The 17,218-nt window shown below is 37.2% G+C and overlaps 1 protein-coding gene across 5 annotated transcripts in view; it reads right to left on the bottom strand.

Annotated features, from left to right (window-relative positions):
- Nucleotides 1-734: 734 nt before the first annotated feature.
- Nucleotides 735-17,218, bottom strand: part of HACE1 (HECT domain and ankyrin repeat containing E3 ubiquitin protein ligase 1) — a 51,842-nt gene continuing 35,358 nt past the window's right edge. For all 5 annotated transcript variants that reach the window (XM_039569188.1, XM_039569189.1, XM_039569190.1 and 2 more), the window contains 6 exons: nucleotides 15,029-15,225; nucleotides 10,186-10,317; nucleotides 9,373-9,471; nucleotides 8,996-9,066; nucleotides 2,091-2,204; nucleotides 735-1,642 (listed from right to left, as the gene is read on the bottom strand). In XM_039569188.1, the coding sequence (XP_039425122.1) occupies nucleotides 1,540-1,642; nucleotides 2,091-2,204; nucleotides 8,996-9,066; nucleotides 9,373-9,471; nucleotides 10,186-10,317; nucleotides 15,029-15,225 (716 nt within the window). In that variant the 3' untranslated portion in view covers nucleotides 735-1,539. The remainder of the gene's footprint in view (nucleotides 1,643-2,090; nucleotides 2,205-8,995; nucleotides 9,067-9,372; nucleotides 9,472-10,185; nucleotides 10,318-15,028; nucleotides 15,226-17,218) is intronic.

Raw genomic sequence — 17,218 nt, 5'->3', positions numbered from 1 at the left:
AGCTGGTGAACTTAGGCTACACATATATTAGCACTTAGTGTAGGAAAACATGAAGGGATCAGTAGGAAATAGTTTCTGCTGTGGACCTGAATCTTAAAATTTGCATGTTTGGTGGGTTTCCTATGACCAAATTAATTTCAGATCACCTCTTCAGATCATTTAAGCCTTGCAGACATAAATTTGATGTTCATCCATTAGCATTTGGTACATTTTTGGATCAATTTTTCTAATTAGTTTCATCTGGACAGAATCCAGTTTGCATTCTCTGAAGCAAACGCATGACAAGCAGGGATGACCAGATTAATTTACAAAGAAAAAACACACCCTCAATTGAAAAAACATACCACACACAAAAAACCATTCCTAGCCTGAATCAAAACAGTAACGTAGTCCTACCCCAGGGTCCCTAGACAAACAGTTATGCAACAGCATCACAGACCCCAAAACGTGCAGCTACTTACCAAATGCTGCTGAGCTCTTGCTGTTAATTTTGGATATTATTAGTGTATCATATTCTAATTCTATATAAAATTTGACATGAGATTGTATCATAGTTTTGTCAGTTAACCTCATAAGCTTAATTTCCTTTCTAGTGCATCTATTTATGCCCATCCATGGACTGACAATGAGTTCTCAAATACTGCTTCCATGACAAATTATAGAAAGATTAATAAAATCCTGATAGAAAAAAGAATAATCTGCCCACAAAAACACACGAACTTGTCACATTCCGATTCTGGTTAAAATATTAAAATTTAATTAATACCTTTTGAACATACAATTATGTCAAGGAAAGAGTAAAGCCATTCAAACAATGGATATAGATCTTAAACAATATTTACAAATTTTAAACTGCAAGTTGACTATAAAGTCACAAATACTTTAAATATTTAGTAGAATATAGTGTAAATTCTAATATAAACTAGATAAATTCCATCTGCTATTTTTTTCAGTCATAACAGTCTAATCTTTACATACTATATACATTAGAATACTAAAAAGTTATAAAATTTTCTTTCTGTTACAATGCAAAGAAATGGAAAATACATCAGCTCTGTCTTACTGTACAATATTCCAATTGAACTTTCAGTAGTGGTCTGCAAAAATAAATGGCACTTTCACATGCAACAAGGCATAAAGTACAACTCTTCATTTGCAGTATTCCCTCTGAGTGCAAAGTAAAATGAAATGCAAATGTTATTCAGCCAAGTAGCTGGAAACCAAATGTAAACTGTGGAAAGAGATTCTGACAAACTTTCTCAGATTGAAGTAAAAGAAAAAAAAAAGCATGTAAACTGATGTCCATACAGATCTGTAATTTTAAAAAATGAAAATACAGTATACTATGAAGTTTGTTATGACAGTATCAAAGCTACCTTGACAACACAATAATGGAGGCAAAGCTGATGATCCTGTGCCAATTCTGAAGCCCAGCCCTGCCAGTGGGCTGCAGCATCTGTTTTTCTATTGACAGTTTTCAAAATTACTTCTGCCACTCAAAATTGCACATTAACAGTCAGATGAGTTTTCTAGACGTCATTACGCCATTGTGTAACCATAGCTTCCACAGTGCAATGCCACAAGAAGCCTGTCTTTCAGGATTTCTTTACTTGGATATTCAGGTAACTTGAGCATGTTGATACTGAAAAGAAAAAAAAAAAAAAAGGACACCACAGTTCAGCAAAAAAAATCAACAGTAAAGATTTCTGATTAAAACTCCTGAAGAGATCACATTTATGGAAGAAAACAAGCCTGTGCTAACTTACAGTACCACTGAGCATTTGAATATATTGCAGGAAATTAAGTTGTTTTTTCACTTCAGTAAGTTGTAATACAATAATTTAACTTTAATATTCCTTTATTAATTTTGCTACCTTTAATTACACAAACTCAAGTCACAAACAATGAGCAAACATAATGTAACATCATTTGGGACAAAACCCATCACTTTCATGTTGGAGAGTGAATACTGCAGGAACTGTTTAAATTTCCTTTGGACCTTTTAATATTCAAAAGACCTGTACTTTTGACTGTGACTGACATGAAAAAGCCCTGGTTTTAAGATATTTTAATTAGAATAGTTAACATACCATGTGCTTGATGTTGGTAAAAGATTTGCAGTGTATGGTACAGCAGCAATAGTAAAATTTTGCAATCCACTGCCACCCATTATATGAGCAAAGCCACCATGAGGCACCCTGGAACTGATAAAACGTACAGAAATTAGAGCAGTGCAATAATGTTGTAAGGCAACAAATTGTAATTTTTACACTGAAAATATCTCTTACTTAGAATAATTTGACAGTTACTAATACTTTTACTAAAGTTCCCTTTTTCTTACTGATGTCAAAATTCTCATTGTTTAAAAGCTTTTAATTACAAGACTGAATAACGTATTAGTCTACTTACATTAGGTATCATATTGTTTGACTGACATTTAAGACAATTCTGCCTGCAAGAGGGACTCATTTCTATAACCAGTTTTTGTAGCAGAATGTTCATAGAATCATAGAATATTCTGAGATGGAAAGGACCCACAAGGATAGAAATCTGACTCCTAACTCTGCAGGGATCACACCCTGTGCCTGAGAGCATTGAAAACCCTTCTTGAACTCAGGCTGCTGCTCTGACCACTTCCCCGGGGAGCCTGTTCCAGTGCCCAGCCTTCTGGTGAAAGAGCCTTTCCCTAACATCCAACCTAAAACCTCCCTGACACAGCTTCAAGTAATTCATTTGAGTCCTGTCTCTGGTCACTAGAGAAGAGATCAGAGCCTGCTCCTCCACTTCCCCTCCTGAGGAAGCTGTAGACTGCAATGAGGTCTCCGAGGTCCCCCCTCAGTCTCCTCTTCTCCAGACTGAGCAGACCAAGTGTCCTCAGCCACTCCTCATACGGCTTCCCCTCTAGACCCTTCACCATCTTCATGGCCTCTCTGGACACTTTCTAACAGATTTATATCCTTCTTATATTGTGGCATTATCTCAGTTAAGACAAACATGTCTATGTTTAAGAAATACTACATCCCAAAACAGTTTATTCTCTGACTACTATCTGTGGGACAAATGACTGAAGTGTCCTTGACATGCCTGTACATTTACTACTTCAGACCGAATATTTCAAGTAACTAATAAAACCATTACATCAGTCACACTATAGACCAGTGACAATCTATGGCAAAACCAGAACACACTAAAAAAATCACTAGCATCTTCAGGAATGCAATCTCACTTAATCATATTACTCAATTTTTTTCTTTACCAACATACTATTCAAAGATTACTCCAGGTGCAAATGGGCAATAGCCCACTGTGCAGACTCCCTTTCTGTCACTCTAAACTAACAAATAGAATAAAATTCAGATATTCAAATATTTTCATAACAACAACTTAGCTGACATACACTACAAGGTAACATCTTCCTAGCACAGCCCTTACACTAAAAAACCCTCAACCCCCTCCCAAACCCCACTATAGTGAAGGGACAAAGGAAGTTGGATGCATTTGGAACAATGCCACCATTAGGGAGAGAGTGATCATCCTTTCTCTGCACTTGGGGAGTGTCATAGGTTAGCAAGCATAGTCCCGGAAGGGACGTCCTTGCTAAGGGGTGCTTACAGTTTCCTCTGGGAACTGATAGAACCTATCAGCTGGCCAGTTTGAATATGGACAATTCTCTAAGCCACTTAAAGTTGTGATCACCTCTGTTATCCACATTTAAGAATAGGCAAACTCCCCCTCCAAGCTCTCTCTCGTTTCCGGCGCTGGGACAGGTGGCTGCAGGGCCCGAGCAGGGCCCAGTGGGCCCGGCCAGGCCCTGCTTGGGCCAGGCCAGGCCGGGCCACGGCCATCCTGGAGCCGATGGACCTGTTCCAGCCGTGGAACCCCCCCCACTGCCTTGCCTTGGGCAGCCGGAGCGGCTTGGCTCTCCCCCCTCTCCACTGCTATAAGAAAAATTCAACATTCCAGCTGCAAAGCTGCAAGGCCGAGGTGAGATTAACCCTTTTATTGCTGTGAAGAGCTGAAAACCTGAGGGAAGAGAGAGAGGAGATGCTTAAAGCTGAAATTCTGTTGTGAAGCTATGATATATCAGAGTATCCTGTTGTAATTTCATGAAGATATGGGGGGTGGAGTGTTCAACTTGTGAGCAAAAGCACCTGCGCTGAGATAGGCAGATGCTGACGCAGCTGTAATTTCATGAGAAGTTTGGACAGGGAGAGATGGACCAGATGAGGACTTTTGCTCCAAACGGGAAAGGAGAAAACCTCAGTCCCTAGAGATGTTCCCAGAGATAGTCCTAACGATGAAGATGATGAAGACCCTTTGCTCCCAGGGAAGGAGAAGGGCCTCTGTTTTTGTTTCTGAACGGCTCAACCTTAAAATTGTACCCCAAAAAACTTCAAGAGTGGACCCTCGAAAGCAGTTGCGGGAAAAGCTGCAAGTCGGGGGAAAGGACTCACACGCAGGCAGAGAGACTCCTCTTCCTAAATGGACTGAAGAATATTTGGAAGTGGGCGGCTGTCTCGTTGTGATAATGTTTCATAGCATGAGCAAGAAGAGACTTCTCTTTCTAAATGGACTGAACAAGGTTATTATGGAAGTGGTAAACAGACTGAACATCTTAAGGGTTGTCTTTTCACATTGTCAGTGGGAGAAGGGAGGAAGGTGGGGGGAGGAGGAGAGTTCTGAAGGTGGTATAATTTTTTTTTCTTCTTTTAGGTCTGTTAATAAACTTCTTTATATTCTTTCAAGTTTGGTGCCTGCTTTGCATTTCTCCTAATTCTTATCTCACAGCAGATAAACAGTAATGAGTATTTTGGACCAAACCACTACAGGGAGAAATATCCAGCTCCAAGCTCCCCACTGTAGGAGGGACAAGGACATAATGCAGCAAGCTGAGTAAGAGCCACAAAGATTGTAAGGGATTGGAACACCTGACACAAGACAAAAGCAAGCTGGGACTGTTCAGCCTGGAGAAGTGGAAGCTCAGAGTAATCTGATCAATCTGTTTACCTACTTGAAGGAAGGGATAAATAAGATGAAGCAGTGGTTCCCAGTTACAGGATAGGAGGCAATGGGAACAAATTGAAGTCTAAGAAATTTCCATTTAAACATAAGAAACACTTTTTTACTGTGAGGTGGTCCAACACTGGTACAAGTTGCCCAGAGAAGTTGAGAGGCCAGCATTCCAGGAGACAGTCAAAACCTACCTGGACAAGGTCTTGAGTATCCAGCTGCAGCTTACCCTGCTCTGAATACCATGCTGGTCTAGACAATCTGAGATTACATCAGCTAGTTAGAGCACGGTACTAATAATGCCAAGGTTGATCCCTGTACGGGCCATTCACTTAAGAGTTTGACTTGATGATCCTTGTGCACCCCTTCCAGCTCAGAATATTCTGTGAAAGTCTTAATCTCCAGAGGTCCCTTTCAATCTCAGCTGTTCTGTGATTTTGTAGCTAGCGAAGAAAGAATCTGATAAAACAAAATAAACCTTCCAAAAAAAATGTAACAGCTGTTAGAATTCTGGATTACAGGTAGCTATACTAACAACAATGCTCCCATATTCCCCAAATCAAATGACTGTAAAAGACAGGAGCTTTTGGAATAAGTGGAACAGAAGAAGTAATGTTTCCACTCACAGTAAAACTACTCAGCAAAAATGCAAAAGCGTAATGGTTGCAACTGCTGAATGTGAAGGAGCTGGGACACAACTCACAGTAATACCTTTTAAACACACCTTTTAGAACTAGCTGTAGTATCCAACACATAAATCTGTATTACCTAGCTTAACAGCAATGTTGAGCATATAGTTCTAACACTGCTACACAAAGTAACCACTATGGAGAGAAGTGGTTTGTAGCATATTATTTCTGACACAAATGGAATTATGCTTACAGCAACAATTCAGAACGGCTGTAAAGATTGTGCATCAGTAGTCTTATACCACGGTTTTGGCTCACATTCCAATACAGTGCTGCCTCCCCTGCAATGACTTTTTTTTTCCCCTCTGATAAACATCCCACATTCAAATCAGCAATGAAACAGAGACCTAACTGCTGAAAATTTCTTTCAGTCCAGTATTATCTAAAAGTTTTTTCAACGTAACTTACTATAATACTTCCCATACAACAGGACAAAATTGTAAAGTAGGGTCAAGGCTTTGAACATTTAAAAGGAAGAGATTGCTGCCAACTTAAGCCTCCAAGAATGAGTTTTCTCTCCAAGCAAAACACTGCCAATATAGTAAAGAAAACCTTCCAAATAGATGCAAAAAATACCACAATAGCTGTGAACAAGAGCAACAATAAAATTTCATAGCTGTGGAAATTTCTATGTTTACATCTGAATCATGACTTTTCTACCTATTTTTTCACTGACAGGTTTTGCATAAATTTGCTTGGAATGAAAACACTGTAGAGGAGATTTTAAGCTTGTTTCCTTATGTTTTCTTATACTTCTGTAACAGCAGCCATATATATCTTCCACATTTAACAACTATGCTGAATTTTCCTTAAAAGAATATAAGCATATTGCTTATTGCTCAACAAAAACCACAGTCCCCAAAGAAGTTGTATACAATCTTTACAGCTGTAGAATATAAATAAAGTAGAATTTATCATATAGAATCTATCAAGCTTCCAGCTGTTCACTAAAAACCCCATCAGAAGTTGCCAGTGGAGAATTAACAATAAATTAGCCAAATTCTATTATAAATGCCAAACAGACCAAGAGGGGGAAAAATAAGAAAAGCTTGTAGAATTGGCAATATCATCTCAAGCAGCTGTCAGCTGAGAAAGAGTAAATGGGATCATAAGTGAACTTTCAGATCCCCAACCTGAGCCACAAGAACATTTAGGCTTTTTCTTGAGTGTGCTAAGACCTCCAAATATGTTCAAACTTTGCTCACGACAATTACTTTAGTGTTAAAAGACATCTCAAAATTGGTATTAATGACAAATGCAATGTTATTTCTACTGAAACTACCAAAGCAAGACTTCATAAGAGAAAAGGAGAAAGAGATGTAAAAATGGGGGAAGACAAGAGGCAAAGTTTAAGAAATATTTAGAGACGTCAGAGAAACACTGAAGACATAGTCATTAATCTGTTTAATTCACTAGATTAATTTCATAGTCTTTGATTGGAAAGAAAGAACAGTTCCACTTCACACATACACAAAAAAAATCAAGTAAGTGAAAGTATAGAAGAGATTAAAGGGAAATAGAGAAAGAAAAAAAAAAAAGAACTTTTAATGTAGACTGACAACCAGTACCCATAGAAACAAATTGTTCACTAAGGCCAGAAAAAAACATAGTTTGAAATTAGGTATACTTTTAATGTAAAATTTTACTTAAGATACCCAACTACTACGGCCCAACTACTGTACTAGGCTAACTCGTGTTTTAGCTCACAGAAAAGTCAGCATCTAAATCTTCCATTTAAAAGAAAGTAGGACTGTCTGGGGATTTATGTGCGAAAATGCCAGCTGCATATCACTGTTAGAGGTAACTTTCAAAAGTTAAATATGTATGGAAAAATACATCTATTGCATTTCAAACACTGAAGAAAAAACAAAGGGTTCCTCCTAGCTGATACAGAAAAAAAAATCCTAAGCAGATTGTTTTTAAATTCCAGCCCGGAGTTCTTAAATCCACACCAACAACTTCTTTCTTACTAACAAGAAAATAGGTAAGAACAAGACAGTAGGTGATGGTGATTTGTGACCAAAACGAATGATGCTGACGCACGTATTAATCAGGCAGTGTAATTGTTTACTTGATAGAAAGTGCCCCTTAGAATCCAGTAGATTATCCCAAATGCCGTGAAAATAGTGAATGCCACTTCCGTATAATTTGGAATGTTTTAAGAATCATTTGAAACATGACCTTACATCTTAAAGATCCTTATTTGCTGTCTAGGTTTAGAAATGGACTAGTCCACTAAAAACGAAAGACCAGCAGCTGGCGTGCCACATATGTGCAGTTACAACTGCAGGAATCATTTCTTCAGAGGACAAAAAGATCAACATGCATACAACTAGCTTCTTAAATTGTCCATGATCCCTAAAACCAAGAAAATTCATAATAAATCAAGTGAAACTAATAGAAGTTGTAGATCAGGCCATTTGATGATACATCCGTGACTGTGACTCTGAAATTCCTTAATATAAAAGGTAGTTTTGATGATCTTAATTTGTATTTTATCATTGCTTAACCACAAAACTTATCCACAAGAGGTCAACTACTCTACTGATCCTAGAATATTAAGGGAATATCAAACTAAGAAGATGGCGTGATCTCTGCCTGCTACCAGAAAAAGACTGGATCACACAGCTCAGGTGTCACATTTACGTCCATAGATCCACTTCGTGAAATGTCTGTACCCACAAGCTCAGCAGCTCACCCAGCTCACACGGGCATTTATCGCTAAAACATTCCCTCACTGGCCCCAAACCATAAGGGAAATAAAAGTGGCTTTCCCTAGAGAACAAATAGAATTTAGGACAGAAAACCTATATAAAGCAAACAGGTTACATTACACAGGTTGCATAAGGTTACGTCTTTATTTATCTTGACACACGGCACTAATGTTAAATTCAACTCAGCTTGAGGAGAAGGATATTCTGTGTATGCTGACTGAAGTGATACCTCATTATCTCATATATTATAGCCTCAGATGATTACTGGAAAAGCCAAGAGTCACATAAATATGCAACAGAAACAAGAATATAAAGCTCAGTTAAATTCACTATGGCCTTGTCAAGAACTGCCTGGACAGCAACAAAGGCCTCTTGCAAAGTGGTCAAGTACAATAAATATGTACACAATCATTTTGCTGGCAACACAGAAAGCAAAAGTATTAACACACACTTTGTCTACTTTGATCAACGTATAGAACACCCAGTATGCAAAACAGTTTCTAGATGATCTTTTATGGTCTCTCAAGTCTCTTATTTCAGAGTATCTACACAATGTATTTGTTTTACAGAAGAGTCTCTCACCTGCCAGTAACAAACTGTAATAGTAACACTCTCTCTTCCTGAGTTAGTTCTTCCACCACTTCCCAGAACCACTAAATGACAAAAAAGTTAGTTTGTATTTTCCATTAAATGCTTGTAGTACTTGAAAATATACTGGTAAAACAATAAATGGAATATATGTGAGTTTGCTAATAAATTATGGAAATGTTTGGATCAAATTCATACATAATTAAGTTACTTAATGCAGAAATATAGTATAAAAAAAACCTCCACATTTCAGCCAAAATAAGCTTCCACAAACACACACAGATAATGACAACAACAAACCCACATTTTTTTTTATTAAAATTAAATAGTCTACATTATTAAAAAACAAACAAACGAATAAATAATTTTACCTGAATAACTTGGTCTCCTCTCTCATAGCCACTGGTGTATTCTGTATTTTTTAACCAGTCATTTACATCAATTTCTGGCATACCAGACAACAAAAGCTCCTTCAGGAGAAGAATATAGATTGTGATTAGTCCTCCTGAGTAACCACTAATTTCAAGAGGTTATGCTATATTAAAAAGTAATGTTTTAAGCAGTAGAAAGCTTACAGTGTTTTTTCAGTTTACTACAACCTTATGGAACCCACAACTAAATTTTAATACATGGAGATTCTTGAATTTGGGTAACTTCATGTGATCTGTTTAGTTTACATATGCAGTATCAAGAGAGAAAAATTATTGCCAAAGAACCCAAAAGAGAAAACCTCTGAGTCTTGCCATGACTTCAGAGAAAATGTGAGATGTGTTGGTTACAGAAGATCAAACCACCACTAAAGACTTACTGGAATTTGATTCTGTGACTCAGAAAAAGTAAAGGCAATAGACAGCATCTCCTTACTTTCAAAGGACTTCTGTCCTCCTCAAGGAAAATATGCCAAGGCTTAAAGGCCACAACATGCTGATTCCATACTGAAATTACAATTTAAGGCATTTATCACTGCCATGTGAAGTTTCAGGAAGATGATAATTCTAGGTAATTAGAAAAAGCAGGAATACACATAATGAGATCCTCACTGATAGACGGCCAGGAAGCAAAACCAATGTGAAAGCTACAAAATCTTTATTTTGTGATTACTGAGCTTTACTTCTACATCATTTACACTGCTGATGAAGTATGCTGAACAAAGTGTTTAAAAATACATAGGCATTTCTGCTTACCAGTTCATATTCATCAAAAAGTTGGATCAAAGATGGTGGAATGAACATATGGAAGCCTTGTAAAAAGGCATTTATCTGAGGCTGAATGGCTCTTGTCATTCTGAGCTCTGTCACAAGCTGGACATACTCAGCCTGCAATGTAGAAAACAATATTAAGATAGACCTCAGCAAAACCACACAGTGCTGGAACAAACACACACACATAAATGGAGTCCTCAATGCATTACAAATCTCTTCCACTGTAAGGTAGTAATAGTCCCTTTGCACTTTTCACATGGAAGCAACCCAAAATAAGCCCCTTCTGCTCTTCCATCTTCTTTCCTAAGGCAATTTCAAAACAGAATTGTTTGAAATGTTACATAAAGCAGTCAAAAAACAGGGACTCAGACCAAGATAAAGGAAGTAAATAAAACTTAATTTGTCATGCCCACATCTAATACAAACACCATTAAGCTCAGCTAAGGGCATAAACACACCAATGTTTGTAAGCAAAAATACTCTATTTAAGCAAACTAACATTACTCAGGAAAAAGGGTTAACTTCTGAAAGAATATTTGTGAGCCCAAAAGCTTCTTGCTTTCCCCCCCATCTCTGGAAGTCTAACAGAGTACATAACAAAGCTTGCAGAAGTAATCAGTCTTAATAAGAATTTCAATTTTTTTAAAGAAAGTCTGGAAAAAATCTCCGTAGTTTTTAAAAAATAAAAACATGAGAAAACAATTTCTGCCATAGCCAGGGAATAGACTATATCATGCTTTAGAGATTTGGGGGCTCTGTTCCCTTTAAGAGATGCCAGCCAGAGAAGGAATCCACTAGAATTTTGCTTTTGTTGAGAACACAAAAGCCTACGAGGTGTTAATGGAAGAAGGCTTTTAGAAACAAGTGCCTTTTAGAAGGGAAAAGTGCCTACATTAAAACTCTATAAACATGTCTCATCTACCCTGACAAAATTACACAAAATTAATAAAGTTTCTTTACTCAAGAAAATAGTTTTCTACTTGAAAACAAAATTTATTCCTAGATTATTTAAGGTACTCAGTTTAAAGAAATGCTTTGACTTTGTAATCATGACTTTTAATAAGAAAATCATGAAATGTATCTCCCAATTAAACCATCTCAACTATCAGCTTCCTCCAAGAAAATAATCTTACAAAAATACTACTTTGATTTTTAATTTTAGAAAACTTCAACCTAAACTTTTAGGCTCTGAACCTGCACAAAAGCAACCCAGCATTTTTTCTTTCCTTCCTTTCAGAAAAACAGAATGAAGTACGAAACATTTCAAAACAGGATATTTTTCAAAGGCAGCTCCTTACATTCACAGATGTACAGAGGGGTTGTCATCTGCTTTGCAGTTGAAATATACTTTTAAATGCATTATCACCATTTTATTAGAGTGAGAGAACAATTAATTTGTGAAGTGGTCTGAAGAAGAGGAACATGACCTAATAATATCTTCAATTGCAGCACTGCTCCCAAAAATCTACTTTCAGCCTAGTAATCTCCCCAGGCTGCTTCTACTATCAGTGGAGCTGAAGACATCTCCCTTCTCTAAGGACTGAGGGGGAGCCAAAGGAGATTAACTGCACTAGACAAAAGTCAGTCTCTGTGAATACAGAAGGAATCATGAAATTTTTGCAGTATCAGGATTCAAAATAATGTTAACACTGGTTGTCTGCAATGATCAGAAATGCGTATTTTACATCTCTTAAACTGCTCTTATGTAAATTAGGCTACCCAAAAAACCAGGGTTGTGGAAAGAAAAATTCACAATCTTATTTCAAAAAATCTATTTAAAAAAAAAATTACTTATTTTTTGCATGACAAAATACCACATCGAACACTTTAATTATGAGAAAAAGCAGTTGCTGTACTTTAGGTGCAACAAGAAATGTTTAAAACAGCCTGGAACAGCCGAGCATCCTGGCTATCAGCACTGGCGCATGATGAAAGACCTGTAGCACAGAATTTACATAATACAAGTCAGTAAACAACCTGGTCAATTTGTTTTGCTTTCTGTGCACTTCATTTGCATTTTATTCCCCTCTGAAGCCTTAGGAGCACATCACAAAACAGAAATAGCTACATCATTTCAGATCTACACATGCATTCCTACATAGTACAAAAAGTTATGATCCAGTCTTCTTTAAGGAAGGGAGATTTGATTGAAGACACATTAAATGGGCATCATAAACATAATTACAAAGTCTAGTTTGGGTGAGGGGTTGTTCTGTATTTTCCTTTGAGGTAAATAAAGCAGAGATCATGCTTCCTCGATTTCACAATCCCATATACTGTGAGACAAGGATCAGTGGTTATGACAATTCTCAGATTCAAAGAGCAGCTCCATTTTAAAGCTGCCTGGAAAAAAAAAAACCCTAGTATTTTACTGCCAAACAGAATGGCCAGCTCACAGACAGGTTCTGGGAGGACAGAGAAAGCCATAGGATTGTGGAAATCTGCACCATTTTTTAATATAACATATAGTCAAACTTTGACTAGCCCTAATTTTATTTTTTTCCTAAAAAGTAGAAAGCTGCAAAACGATACACAGCAAAGAACAAAGATAAATTCAGGACAAAGGCTGACTTTTCCCTTTGAAGTCCCTCCATTACCATGACAAAAGGCAGTTGAACCACAGCTGTAACTGTATTTCAGCTGGGCTACATGGACACAGCAATTGCAAGACATGAATATTTGCATCATCGAGTTGTCCCACAACCATTCACCTATCACACAGTTGATGTAAAAAAAGAAAATCACCCCATTCAAAGAAAATAACATTTTACAAATAGCTCTTACTACTGGTGCATTTACTCTGTTTCAGTTTTCAATGAGAGAAGGGGACTGTGGTGGTTTCTGTGCAGGGAGGGGCAAGCATGTGTTTTATTTTGGTTTTGGCATGGGGGATTTCTTGTGTATGTCTTTGTTGTTTAGGTTTTTTAAGGGATAAAAATTCATTCATAATTTATTTTTAACAGGTAATTTGCTAGTGTGCATACACAGCAAATTCTTTTAGAAGCTGAATTTTCTTCTCTCAGAGGTGTAACAAATACAGTCAGTTTTAAACAGTGATCTATTATTCCTTGGGTTAAGGCAGAAAAAAAAAATATATCACTTTCAGGAAAAAAAGTATTTTTTTTATAAAGTAACACAGACACATTCCTATTTAAACTGACAGAACAGCTAAGCTAAAACATACTGCAAAACTATGTCGCATTACAGGAACTGAGAAAAATCCCCAAAAACCACTAAAATACACATCTACAATTTTCAACAACTTGGCCACTGTCAACAACTTTGCCAGTGAACAAAACAGTGCCATACTACAGATGGTTTTTGACTTCACATTTTACAACTTCAAATTCAAAAAATCCACTAACATTAACAGCTTCAAAGCTACCACCAGAGTCACCTGTTTCTTACCACCTTTCAAATTAAAGCTACACGAACTCTCCTCCCCTCCTGCCATGCTGAGGAAGGCTTGATGAGACAGAATGAAGGCATCTCCTCTACACATTTTCAACCACCCTTTTTATAATGTGCCCCAGCTCTAAAGTTAACAGAGCAAATTAAGCTACTAATGAGTAGTACCCTCATGTGGACAAACTTCTAATTTTATGCTAATTTATAAGAGGTATTAAATAGTTCTTATGAAACTAAAATTTAAGTTAAATAGGTCTTTTTTTATATACTGGGAAGCTAAGACTGACCAGATAGAACAGTCATCATCCTTGCTTTCTCCAGTGGGTAATAGGGAAATTAAACATCCACTACCTTCACAATTAGACTTGTTTTACCATCTGTATTCTTTCACAAATGAAAGAAAATTCACAAATTATTGCAGGAATCAGTGCAGAATCAGGCTAACAATACGTATTCCTGCTATTGGAATGACACTCTGCCTTAATGAAAATGAGGATTAAGGCTTCAAGAATCCAGTGCCAATTGCTCCAACACAAACTGCAAAGTCCTTGCAACAAAGGCTGACACCACGCGGCCGTTCCCCAGCGCAGCAGCTGCCGACACCGCTGCTGAAGCCAAACGCCTACTGAGGACAGAGAACGGGCTCGGCCAGCCCAACACAAATGAAAATCAAAACACAAAGCAGACATCAGGACCAAAAGTCAGTGCTACAAAAAACTGCACGTCTACCCGTGACACTCCTGCAGTTACTCAAACCTGTTTAGTCAGGAACTGCAGGATTCAATCAGACTTGGGTTTATCCTAATTTCTAGACCATTTTCAAAATCTGGCTGTGTTTTCCCAAATTTCTTTTTTTGAACTAATGCTGCAAAGAAATCGGGGCCTTTTCAACCTGTTACTATTAAAGTAAATTTAAAAGGTAGGTTATTTCCATAAACACCAAGTGACTTGCAAATGGATGAAAAAGTTTCCTGCAGACTTTTACTCAGTCCATTATCTGCATGTTAATTAGAGCAAACCAGTGCCATAGACTGGCCTAGCAAGCAGCACACTTGGCAACATTACCTATAATTCTATGTTTAGCAATTGCTACTGTTCCACTTTCTTGGTATATATACCCAAGACACAACTTTAGGAATATTTGTAACTTTCAAAATAAATCCTTCATTTGAACTTGATCCTATTTCCCTTCCACAGTTCTGTCAGAAAGAACCTCAAACCTGAACAGTTTTAAAGATTTTAAGTACTACTATTTCTACAACATGCAAAGCTAGAAAAAGGGGAAAGAGTGCTGGCAACTGTAATTTTTTTGTATTTTCTTCAAAACAGGTATATCATTTATTCTTCCAGTTATTCAGAAAGTCAGTCTAGTGGCTTTTCCTATACTACCATCTTCTGAATAAACCTGTATACTCACCTTGTTTTCCTGTGTAACAAGTATACTTGCACCCCCGGGCTTCAGTGGCACTTCTTCCATTGCTCCAAACACATCGGTCTCAACAGAGAAGGTCAGCTCTAAACCCAGATCACTGATGTCATTATCTAAAATCCACTGCAAGTTCTTTGCATACTCTGGATCAATAGATGCTACATCCTGATAATTTACAGGTATGCCTAGGAAAAAAAAACCCAGAGAGACAAAACTGCTCAAATAAATAGGATAAAGCAAAAAGAGTTCTAACTTAATACGTGGTAGAAGACTGCCCTCTAGAGAAAAACCAGAATAATGCAGTAATAGGAAAAGGGAAAAAGGGATGTACTGTTACTAACTACAGCAGAACTGCACTCACTCAGTTTTTAAAATACTACAGAATCAAGTTTCCTCCCTATGTTTTTCCTCCTAGTGAAGAAAATTACATACCACTCAGGAAAAAACACAGTTTTAGTTCACTAATGGATTTCAGTAAAAGCATCTACCCATTCTGAACATAAAATGTTAAATGTTTCCTACAAACTCTTAAAGTTCTCTACCTAACTTTTAGAAACTCAAACACTGTATTTCTCTATAACAGTATCTTTTCCCCCAGAGCATTACTTGCAGGAGGAGACGACCTCCCTGTACCCAGAAAACTCTATTACTCTTCAGTGTTCTTCTTTTGAACTGTCTTTGAAATGAGATCTATTATATAGTTAAAAACAATTATTATAGGAATTTTGTATTTCAAACTGAACTTGCAAATACTTTAGAAGCATGAAAAGGAGAGTTGCTAGAAGTCTGACTTTTATCCAGGTACAGAAATTGACTAATTACAAATCCCTTCCCAGACATGGCACTCAAGCACATTTGAGCAAATGGGCCCAGAACTACGTGACCTTAGTTTATGCAAGAGAGCTACCCTCTTCACTACCCAAGAAAGCAGACCTCGATTATTTTAACTCTGTCATGTTCGATATTTTAACTCTACCAAGACAGATACAATTACCTGGGAAACGGGGCAGGGGGTGAGGGTAGCAGTAGGTTTAGAGAAAAGCAAGTTATTGGTAAGTACTGTCTGCTTCACCATGCAGTGCCATAAGAGTGCCCATTAGTAGAATCCTTAACACACTATGGATTGTGGATGCAGTACCCCAGAGTAACACAAAATTCAAAGGTTAGCAGCCACTGCAAAACATCCAACTGTAAAAAATGTTAGAGTATTTCCCTGGAAGAGCTGATGGTGTGTACACAAGCTGTAAGGCATTGCTTTTCAAATAAAATCAAGCAACACTCCAGTTTAAGAGAGGGGTAGGTAACTTACTAATTAAATATCACTGTCATCTCTCTGAAAACAAAAAAATCTAGTAGCTGTCTAGTAGTTTCCAGAGGACTTTCACTTTTGCCAACTAGCAAGCATATGGGCATTTGAAATATGAAATGTGGAAATAATGATGTCTCTGAGGGATATAAACAAAATGTGGGAAAAGAAGACTGAAAAGTAGGAATCAGAGACTCCTTTAGAGAAGAAACTTAACTGGAATGTTGTGATAAGAGTACGCTCATAGTCAGCATGTTGTGAGACCAAAGCACTAAGCTCAGTCATTTGGTTGACAGATATTTTACCAATAAACACACTCAATCAGGCAGTTATAAAAAAACTTCATCAGATTTATCAGGACAAAATTTGAATCCCACAAAATACTATGTTATCTTTCTCCTGTATACCCTTAATGCCCCTGTAGTTTGAAAAGGAAGAGAAATCTATCTTAGCATAATTGTGAGAAGCAGATATTTCTGTGCAACACAGAACTTAAAAGAGAAAGCTACAGGTAAGCTCTGAGACAAGCTCATTAATTATTCAAGGTTTTAAGGCCTCCAGTTCAAAATACACTGACCCAGAAATTAATTCTCACTTTTGTTTATGCCATTTCAAGGACTACTTTCTATTACAGAGTGGAATGTAAGAGTAGATAGAACAGTTACAAATTTATCCTCTATCTTGTCTTTGTAAGCTGGAAGTGGAAGTTTCCTTTTACAAACAGAAGAGTAATTGGATGCTTAAAGAAATACAATTTCTTAATTTCTGACTGTATTTCTCCCTGTGCTACATCTGGAATAGAGTGCAGCCTTAATAAACATGCAGACCTATGGCACAATGCTTGATTTCACAGCACACATGCAAAAAAGTCA

This window comes from Corvus cornix, chromosome 3 (genome assembly GCF_000738735.6).
Source record: "Corvus cornix cornix isolate S_Up_H32 chromosome 3, ASM73873v5, whole genome shotgun sequence".
NCBI lineage: Eukaryota > Metazoa > Chordata > Aves > Passeriformes > Corvidae > Corvus > Corvus cornix.
This window is presented reverse-complemented; position numbering and strand designations above follow the sequence as displayed.